Source organism: Ammodytes marinus (assembly GCF_949987685.1).
Source record: "Ammodytes marinus genome assembly, chromosome: 15".
In the NCBI taxonomy this organism is placed as follows: domain Eukaryota; kingdom Metazoa; phylum Chordata; class Actinopteri; order Uranoscopiformes; family Ammodytidae; genus Ammodytes; species Ammodytes marinus.
Window position 1 is genome coordinate 13,938,038 of NC_137219.1, and position 10,494 is coordinate 13,948,531.

At 43.0% G+C, this 10,494-nt stretch overlaps 1 protein-coding gene across 1 annotated transcript; it reads left to right on the forward strand.

Annotated features, from left to right (window-relative positions):
- Window positions 1–448: 448 nt before the first annotated feature.
- Window positions 449–9,467, forward strand: pkdccb (protein kinase domain containing, cytoplasmic b). Its single transcript, XM_080042476.1, has 7 exons — window positions 449–1,122; window positions 1,898–2,026; window positions 3,690–3,961; window positions 4,362–4,441; window positions 4,769–4,876; window positions 7,883–8,059; window positions 8,467–9,467. The coding sequence occupies exons 1-7, from the start codon at window positions 499–501 to the stop codon at window positions 8,571–8,573; spliced, it is 1,497 nt and encodes a 498-aa protein (XP_079898602.1). The 5' UTR covers window positions 449–498; the 3' UTR covers window positions 8,574–9,467.
- The last annotated feature ends 1,027 nt before the right edge of the window (window positions 9,468–10,494 follow it).

Below are 10,494 nucleotides of genomic sequence, written 5' to 3' on the forward strand. Positions count from 1 at the left end.
CACACAGCTTGTTGCTTTGTGATGAACATTAAAACACGATCATTATCTAATATGTTTAATTAATCAGCGAACTCCCTAATACTTAATTTGGTAATCAAATTTTAAGTTTAAATGCAGGCCAAACATATCTATTATTTTTATGTGTCATTACCACGTAGTTTGTGATTCAGACACTGAATTTTCCTCATGTAGGCTATAGTACTTACTTAAGACACAGCGTCTGATTGCTGTTGTGAAACCCAGCTGCGTTTTTTTAAAGGCGCCGAACACGCGCATTGAGCGACAGCATGAGGTCGAGCTCTCCTGTAAAGTTTGTAGCGCGCGGGTGTAAAGTTACGAGCGGGACAGGACACACCTCTAGAGGGAGTTCCCGGGGAGGTGGAAACAAGGACCTGATCACTTGTGCTTCATAAAAGTCAGTAGTCGCTTTCACTTGGAGCGAGCGGTGGGTCCGAGCCTGCGGACGCGCCTCTTCCCAGCAGCAGTAGCCGTGGTGCCATGAGAAGAGGCAACATGCCTGAGATGGGCAACTCTTTGCGCGCGGCTGCCCTCCTGGCTTTCGTGGTTCTCTCCATTCTGGTGTCACTCTTGATTAGCAGCGTGCAACAGTTTGGTGCCAGGATATCTCACGTTTCCAATGCAACTGTTGCTGCTGTTGATGAGGGGGAGTCTGTGTCGCTCCGCGGTGCGTTGATTTACCAACTCAACCAGAGGCGCAAGGAAATAATACCGCTGCTTTTACCTGATAATGATGGGGATGACCGCGGACACTCAGGGGAGACGCGATATGACCAAGCGCTGGACTACACTTGGGATTACACTCTGTGGAATGAGATCTCGCAAGGCTCCAGGAAAGCGCATATGGATGAAATGAATTGTGATTCTCTGGTGGACATGCAGGCGGTGGAGGTCCTCGGCTCCGGGTACACCAAGCTGGTTGTCAAAGTGAACCTGGCCGGGGGTCAGCCCGTGGCGTTAAAACTCGTCAATGAGCAAGGCATCGACATGGGGAAATGTGTGGAGGATTTTAAAGACCCTCGAGGCTGCCGCGAGCTCGTTTCTTACAAGTTGAAGAAAGAAATAGTCCTGTTGCAGAGGCTGCAGCATCCCAATGTCATAAAGGTAAATTATCCTTCTATGTGACCGTGTGCAAACAGTTAAAGACTTGAGAAAAAAATTGTAGAAACTAGGCCTTTATAATTTAGGGTGGGCTAACTGTCCAAATGCCAACAACATATTGGACATACCGTTTTATTAGAGCAGTAGCAGCTTCTGCTCCCTTTTAAAAACTGGAACTACTGCTGGAATATTTTTCCATAATCCGTGTAGCACTGCTCACATTTTCCTTTGTCTCAAACACAGTGGACTGCAGGACCTTCCCATGTAATTCAATTAAATTCACTGACCCTATTCCGACCCCTGAGTCCAGTTTGGCAAGAGCAGACAATGTGCCTCTGTCTCCCCCTACTATCCCTGGTTACATCTGAAATCCCCAGCGCTTATTCACTCAAACCCTTACAGCCCAATTTAGAGCCAGTTTTGAACTGAACGGGTGGGTTTTTTGTTTCTGACTTTTCAGCAGTCGTTTGACAGAGGCGTGGGTCCAACAGCTCAGGCGATTGATTTTGAAGTGGGTGCAGTGGGCATTCTCCCTGTAGGCAAAAGCCCTTTTATTATCAGCAAGTGTGAGTTTTAATGTTGGCAGAACATCACATCCTCTTTATGTGATTATTATGTGATTAAGGCCTATATGTTCAGAAATGTTTGACTCTATATATCGTATTGCTTTCTCTCAGAGTTTAGATGCAAAAACCAACTGCAGCATAATTATCTTATTTATTTCTTCTCTAATTTTTTTACCACTTGTGACCAACTATTATTCTCTCTCTCTCCACAGCTCAAAGGTCACTGTGCAGGAGATGCAGGAGAAGGAGGAGAGGGAGGAAGAGTCACAGTCATTCTGGAGCAGGGGAATCCTCTCCAGATGATCCAGCTGCTCCAAAGTCCCTGGGAGGACAGATTCAGAGTAAGCAGCAGCACACATTTAGATCCGGCTTTCAGCTGTCCATTGGCATGCTCTGTCATTCATTCATTTACACTAATGCTGCACAATTGTGAGTCTGTAAAAAAAAAAAAGTCCCACGCACATATGTTGCACCCTTTAACGTGTATGTATGCAGTAGCTAACAGGAGAGATATGATGGGTTGGGAAGATGAGGGAGGCGTTGGGAGACATTTGAAACTCCTGGAGGGCCCCGACATCTGTCCCCTTCAGTGTATTTGATCAGGCCGTGGCAGGAATGGAGATGGGTCCTCGAGTTAATCCACTGCAGGCTAGGAATGTCATCTCATCATACACACACACACACACACACACACACACACACACACACACACACACACACACACACACACACACACACACACACACACACACTGACTGAGTCAACCCCCATCACAGGTATGCTCACAGTGGGAGTCAACAGAGGCTGAATTTACACTCCAGGGATCCGTGCATGTGTGTGTGTATGTGTGTCTGCCTGTCTTCACGCATGGATGTGTTTGAAAGAGAAAGAAAGACAAAACTGGTGGGAGGAGAGAGAGGAAAAAAATGTCAGGGCATGCATTCTTTGTTTTTGGATTAGCAAAAGTAACATCACAGTGTAGGGAGTATCATTTCAACTGTGGGCCTCATTTTGCTGCATCACCCAAATAGCCGTTCATAATACCCCCCCTCGAGCTGCTCGGCCCCTTTCAGATACGTTGCATCTGTGCAGGCTACAGTAATCCAGGGGTGTTCGGTTTCACCCAGGCCTGTTATTACTGTGCTTCGATCCCACCAAGTGACGTCCAAGAGACCCCAAGCATTACCTAACACTGCAGCTATGTTTGTAGTAGGACAGAATCATTTCATGCTCTGTCAGTGTGGGGCTAATGCCTTTTTAATTCTGCCTTTAGTAGCTTACTTATTTTCTCTCACTGGTTTTATTATAGGATTTAAAGTGTACTATAAACACAGCCTCAGGAAATGGCATGCAACTGTGGTCAGCGAAACGTCATAAAACCAGATAACTCAGTTTTTTGCTGGACTGTATTTTTTTTCTTTCAATTTGACCATGTTTGCTATATACAGACGCTTAATTACATTGTCCAATGTGTCGCCTTTTCAGGAAAAAAACAAGTCAGTTTTTAGATTGACCACCAAGAATTTTTGGGGTATTCCAACCCAAAACTGTTTCTAAAGGTTTTCATTTGACACAAAATGGAAGGAGAAGGAAGTTAAAAACTGTAAGGAATCACTTTATCAACCTAGATTAATTCAACTCTTGATACAACATTGAAACTAAAACCAACTTTGGAGCAAGTAGTTGCTGCAACTATAGGATTATTTTATAGTGTTTCTTTCTTTTTTTTTGCAAATCATTTTATCTGGAGCCAAAAAAAAAAGATTACTGGATTGCTCTATCAACAAAAAGGCAAATCATCATTTCAGTGTTTCATTTCTTGTTTAGTAGCTAAATAAGAAAAAAAATAAAGAAAACAGAAGAAAAAAAAACAATCCGACTCCAGGTTTTTCTAATTGTATTTTTTTTTGGAATGACGATAGAAAAGAAGACAAAACAAGGCCTTAACATTGGCCGGTCCAGCGGATCGGAGTGTGACTAATCCGTTCTGCTCTCTCCTCTCAGGTGTGTCTGGACCTGGTCAGGCTGCTCCACTTCCTGTCCCAGTCTCCTCTGGGCTCTGTGGCTCTGCTGGACTTCCAGCCGCGGCAGTTTGTCACGGTGTCCGGCCAGCTCAAGCTAACAGACCTGGACGACGCCAGCGCAGAGGAGACCTCCTGCCAGACACACGCACACTGCACCCTCCAGTTTCCACACAGAAACTTCACTGTGCCCTGTTCAGCCCGCGGAGTGTGTGAGGGCCTGAGTGAGAAGAGGAACATTTACAACGCCTACAGGTAAAGAACCTTTTTTTTTTAAAGCGACAGTTTTACTACATGATAGACGTTTGATGGATGGATGGATGAATGAGAGCAGCCGCTACACACAGATGATTGCTTAAATATAGGCCCGGGTTGACACCTTAAATGTTATTGATAGTGAAGACATACAGCTGGAAAATTAGCAGTTTGATGGAGGGGATGTGATGATTAAATTGGTAGTTTCACTGGAAAAATAGGAGGCTTTTCTGTTGGAAGAAGAAAAAAGAGCCCTTCAGATTTCTGACAGCTTTATGGAGTGTTTGTTTTAACACCAGTGTGAGACAAGTCATGTTCTCTGGGAACTATGTGATGGGGCTTGTCTGTCTGTCTGTCTTTCTGTCTCTCTGAATGAGTTGTTTCTACTTTGCCCCCCAAGGTATTTCTTCACCTACCTGCTGCCTCATCAGGCCCCGCCCGGCCTCACACACCTGGTAGACCACATCATGAACTCCACAGGTGAGCACCACCAGACATCTTGACATGACGGGGACCATAACTATTGAAGATGAGAAAAAGCAAATCATTCCGTCATTCATAGTCTTGTTATGGCACGCCGCACGGCTCAAAGTGTTTCTTGTTTGATGAGCTCGAACAAGACGCTCCGTGACATGTAACACGGTAATAGTTGGAGACAATTTGTTACCTGTTGAGATCAAACGACTGGGGATTAGACAGGTTGGTAGAGCGTAGTGAGGAAAAACAAATCACCTCGATTGCATGGGAATGATTTTATGCCTGCAGTCAGATCTTTTTTACGGGATTTAATGCATTGTGTGTGTCCAGGGGAGCTGAGAGCTGACATCAATCAAACGCTGGAGGCCTTTGAACACATCCTCCTCCTCTACAAGTCTGGCATGCACCTGGACAACCTGCCTCCATCAATAATCAAAGGTAAGACGCTCGTGGTATGAAGGCTGCTTTTTATAAAAGTACAGTGGACCCTCTTGTAGAGCCTTTTTTTAACTTGGAGAGAATGCTTGGCTTTTTTTTATCCCCTTTTAGAGAAAACTCAAGACAGTCTACATCTCTGTTTTCATTTTGTATCTTTAAAAAAGAATGAAAAGGGTATGATGGGGGAGGGGTGGGGATTTCTCCCGCTCAGGCTGTTTTGACAGGTTTATTAGGCAGCTGGAATGAGAAAGACAAGACCAACAGAGTGGTATTAATCCGGCATGTCTCCGGCTCAGAAAGCACAGTCGGTGTTCATTAAAAAAAAAAAACAATGCCAGGCTTTCACCGAGTTATTCTTCACATGAAAAATTTTCTTTTGCCTCTCAGGGTAGTCAGATTTAGATTTGTTTGCAAACTTGTTGTCCAACTTGTAAATAATTTATATTCAAAAACATTCTTTTTCCCTATGAGAATGTCATATAAAGCCTATTCTCTCCCCCCCCCTCCAAAACCTTCTGTCCCACTTTGGCATTCTTTCTGTATACACACTGAAAGCCCTTTACTTTTCTTCTCTTCAACTCGCCTCCACTCAGTCCACTGCAGCCCCCACCCCTCGCCGCTCCTCTCAGCGCTATGAAATATTAATAACAGAATGACTGGCTGCGTTCCTGTGGTGAGATTTTCCGTCCCCCCAGATGCTGGACTGTTTATATAGCAGCGCTTTGTGAATTTAATCACAGATTCTGGGGTAAAGAGGTCTGGGCGCTGAGGCTGACACCAGGAGGGAACGTTTTAGCTTAACATGGAGGTGCCATGAGTCAACCCTGCTGCTGCTGCTGCTGCTGCTGCTAAGTCTGTGTGATAAGACCTTAAAAAATGTGTCTAAGTTATTTCTCAATGTTGGTGTTTGTCGAAACGCGGCTAGTTTTTGGGTGAAGGAACAGCTCGGTACCATTTTTAATTCTGTTTAGTTTGACCTAGTTTAGCTTTAAAAACTTGGGATAGTTATTTATTTATATAGGCCTACTTTTGGTTGTAAATAAAGTTGGGGTAGTGGTTTGTGTATTTCAATTTGGGAAGTAAGAGTTAAATCATATCGGCCCCTATGAGTGGATCGCATATAAGTGAGAAATGGGCAGGCCTATATATCTTTGAATTCACCTACTCCTTTTCAGACATTTACTCTTGTTGTTTCCTTGTGTTTTTATGGTAATTGTGTATGTTCAAAATAAATAAACTCATTTAACTTAGCTTTCTTAATTTAGTTTGCCATATTAGAAATAATGATTAACTTGACAAAAGTCTTTGTGCTAAGCTAACTTGACCAGCAGCTGCTGTTTGTTTCATATTGGCGCACAGACATGAGATTGATGTATATAAATCTACTCCTCTAACTCTCACCAAGAAAGAAACAAAGTGTATTTCTTATTTCTAGTGCTTTAAAAGATTTCATGACCAACAGAGAAACACATAAATCAACAACAAAGATTGTGCAATTGTGTGTTTAAAAAACACGTGTCTCCCCTCAAAACGGAGAAAAAAAGAGAGAATTGCAGCCAAAGACCCTTAGCTTAATAAACAAAGCCAAATGGCAACACATGCTCAAAGACGAAACCCGTGTAATTGTGTGTGAGAGGGGGGGATAAAAACATCATCAGGTCCCTTAATTTGAAATTGCTGACAGATGCAGATTCATTGGTAATGTGGATGCAGCTTTTCCACTGCTGACATCATCTGTGATTCAATGGAGGAGGCCAGATTCTGGTTAAGATGCATGTTTCGTATAACAGACGTTTCTACATTTGTGAAAGTAGTTGTGATATGCGTGCTAAGATTAAATTAGAGTGAGTTCATCTAAGTCCCAGGCACTGCTATTCTTTAAACTAATATAAAAGGAAGGCCGTCTTCCCGTCCTTTCATCTTAAACACAAAGAGCTTATATTCATAAGTATCTCCTAAAGAACTGAGGCCGATATATGTTGCTCCTTAACAGGCCTACTTTTTTTTCTCTCCCATGACAAGGATCCTCGAAACACTCCTTCTCCTTGTTCCCTTTTCTTAGACCCAGAAGGCAGATCCTTGTGTCTTTTTCCCCTCAACAATGCCCCCACACACACACACCGGCTCCTGCCATTTAGGAAGGTTAACAGTTTGTAACTGTGTGCCTCCTCCGTACAGACTCACAAACGGGGCTTTTGTCCTGGTCTGGTGGATGTGTGTGTGTGTGTGGGGGGAGGAGGGGGGGTGCAGCCATATGTGTGCTGGCTTCTCTCTCATGGCTGCTGCTAATGCGGAGCAGATGATTTAAGACCAGATCCCCAAGACGTCTGTAAGAGTTGTAATGATGAATGTAACGCACATGTTGGGCAGGGGCGAGGTTAACAGAAGTTATTTTTCATTAAAAGCAACAGTTTGTGAGAGAGAAAAAGCTCACATGGTGTCAAATGAAGATTGTTTTCTTTATTTGTAATAGATGTAGAAGTTCCTGGGTTGGTGAAATGAAAAAGAAACAAAAAGCTTGTTTGCCATTGCTGAAACAATTGGTTGATTCATTGCTGCAGCGTAATTTTTCAAGCAAACTTTTTTTGTGGTACAAGCTTTTCATTTGTGACGATTTGCTGCTTTTCTTTTGCACATGTGACGTGAATTCAATTATGTTTTGGACTATCGCTAAGAAGAATTGAAGAATTAAGAGAGGAATTTAGATTTTTCACTCTCAAGCTATTATTATTATTATTATTATTATTATTATTATTATTATATAATTAGGTAATGTATGTATAATTAAGTGTTTAACTATATGCAATACATGTACATTATCACAAGACATAAATCAACTTTCTATCATCATGAATGTATTTCTTTGAGCTTTTTCAATCTTGTCTATCATACCATTTCCCTTCAGGGTCTAACCCACTTTCACCCTACCCTCCAGAGAGCGTTTTAAAGTCTTTCAGTAGCCTCATGTATTGAAGTGGCTTCTCCTCTCTCTCTCTGTGTGGTTAGATTACGCCGTGATGCGAGGAATGGGCACCTCTGGGAACGTGGAGTACCGCTGCTGGCCGTCGTACAGCCAGCAGGGCTGCGTGCTGTCGGTGCACAGCGCCAGAGAGGCAGCACACATCTGTAACTCCCACACCCAGTGCAACAGCTTCACGCTGAGCGGGCACAAGACATGGACGGGTGAGTGAAGCCAAATAAACTGCTTTCTCTTTTTATCCCGTCTGGCTTGTTATTTTTTATCACATTGCTGCTTTACAAAAAAATGTTTTTAAAGGTCTACGTATTTCTAACTCACTTTAGTGAAAACTAATTACGTGAAGGAAATCATGCCACATGCACAAACACAGGGAAATGCTCTATAATAAGCATGTATAATTACCCAGTAAATCATGTCATGTCACGTGACTTAAGACGGCTGAGTAAACATAAACTCAGCCTGCTTCTCCTTCGACTCTTTTTTATTGTAACTTTTGAATATTGAAATGTATGCCATTTATTAAGGATTTCGAGTCAGGACATTGGTAATTGATGTTGCAGATTTGTTAAACATGGTTCCTTTTTTCTTTTTCTCTCCCCCTCCCCCCCAGGTCGCCTCCTGGCCTCTTTCAGGAGCAGCTTCAGTCATCTGGTGCCTGATGGGACGTCAGAGGTGTATGTGAAGAAAAGCAAAGCCACTGAAACCTCCACAGTGTGACGCAGGGAGCAAGCTGAACAATCCTGTGTCAGAGGATGGGAGAGGCAATGCACTGGGCGCAGCATAGCCAAATGTCGCGCTTAAGATGAGAACTTGTGACCTGCTCGCGAAACATGTTGAACGCAGCTCCGCTCCGTGGATTGGCGGGTGTAGCACAGAGGCTGGGCTGAGGAGGAGGAGGAGGAGGAGGAGGCGTTTGAAGTGAGGCAAGTGAATGTGATGTATTTATAGGGCTTCTGCTCTGTGACTGTTTGATCTGCCTGCCAGTTCACTGCCTCTGCCAACTACTATTTAAAGGGATTTCCCTTCAGGTACAATTAAGGAGGGGGGGGGGGGCCTTGTGCCCTCAACATTTTTTTTTCTACCTTGTCTTTATTTGCCATGTGTGTTGGCTTTGGTTGGGAGGCCGGGTCCCCAGTAGTAGGGTTTTTTCTAAGCCAAAGAGGTAATAAGAACAGCCGTTGCAGCTCAGCATTGGAAGCCTGAGGACGAGAAAAGAAAACAAGCTCTTATACAAATACACTTTGATGTGAATGCACTGAGGTTGTGGCTCGTTTTTCATGGTTCCCTGGCTAAGCTGCACTGTGGTACGAGATGGCAACAACCATGTAAGCATTTACACATCAACAATGAGCAAAGATTATTAAAACCATTCCAGAGAAGACTGTTTTTACATACTTTGTAAACTTAGTTCATAGTACTTAGTTCATAAATATTTATATGAGCGAATGAAATGTAACTGTTCTTACATGATTGTGCATTATAGCTTACGTGCACCTTGTGGGTGAAACTTTTATTTTCAATGAAAAATTGTTCATTTCAGTGTTTTTTATACTTCACTTTTTGTAATTGTACAGTTTTGCATTTTGTAATTATATAAATGTATTGTTTTTACTTTCGGTGTTGTGGTCATTTCCTTTTTTATTATACTAAGTCTTAACTGTAACTAACTGCATGTTTATTTCTCATTAGCACCTTTGTGTGTCAGTGGGGGAGGTGAAACTCGCATGTGTATAGCGACCTGGTGTGTGTTTTAAATACTTTATCTGCTCGCGTGTCCCCACATCTACAATCTGTAGCCCAACTGAATGGGTGAGACTGCAAAACCTATGGCGCTCCGCAGAGTTTGCACAATGCCAGAGGAATGCATTCAAATGCCCCGTCATGCTGGGCTCATTATGAGTCTTAATTAATACATGTAAATTAGCTTATTTACCAAGCCTTTCTCATGGAGAGAGAGGGGGCATTACTGTAAGACAAAGGCCGACATCAGGACAATCAAGAGCTCAATCTGTGGTTTGCACACGAATGGGCTTGCCATCTGTGCCTGCCAGGAGGGACTGGGTGAGGTCGAGATAAGGGGCAGGGTGGCAGGCTGGAGGGTTTGTAAAGTCAGGACTTGTAGCAGGGAGTCTGTGGTGGGAGAGAAAGAGCAGACCAAATACCAGTGATCTCCTGATATGAGCCTGAGACTTTCGTCAATTATCAACCCCCCACTCCCAACATATTTCCTGTTGCTGTTTAAAAGGAATAAAAAATGGAAAAAAAAATCTCTGTTGCCAGTTTTGGTTTATAAAAATAAATGTCTTTAATGAAACAAAATCCCAAAATGATGTTGAAGTGACTCGTCTTAGGAACCTCCCCGCCCCCAAAAAAGAAATTATTCAGGGTATTGCAGAAAGAAAGACAAACAAAGATCCAAAACATAAGTGAAAAAAAACTCCACATATCTTTTGAATAGGTGGAATTGTTTTATTGTTGTTCAGCCTTACTGGTACCACTGACTAGAAAGGGCATGTCCTACAAAAATCTACAAATTACACTTTTATGACTGAGACAGCAGGCAGGCCTCAGGGTCCTCTTCGCCTCATGTTGGCCCCTTGTTGTCTGGACAAAGCTGGCTGATTAGAGCCTGATTATA

Bases quoted from the DNA above. Each gene is read 5' to 3' on its own strand.
- pkdccb (XM_080042476.1), top strand. From the start codon at position 499: ATGAGAAGAGGCAACATGCCTGAGATGGGCAACTCTTTGCGCGCGGCT. The intron at 3,962-4,361 runs GTAAAGAACCTT...TTGCCCCCCAAG, and splicing joins AACATTTACAACGCCTACAG to GTATTTCTTCACCTACCTGC. The intron at 4,442-4,768 runs GTGAGCACCACC...GTGTGTGTCCAG, and splicing joins CCACATCATGAACTCCACAG to GGGAGCTGAGAGCTGACATC.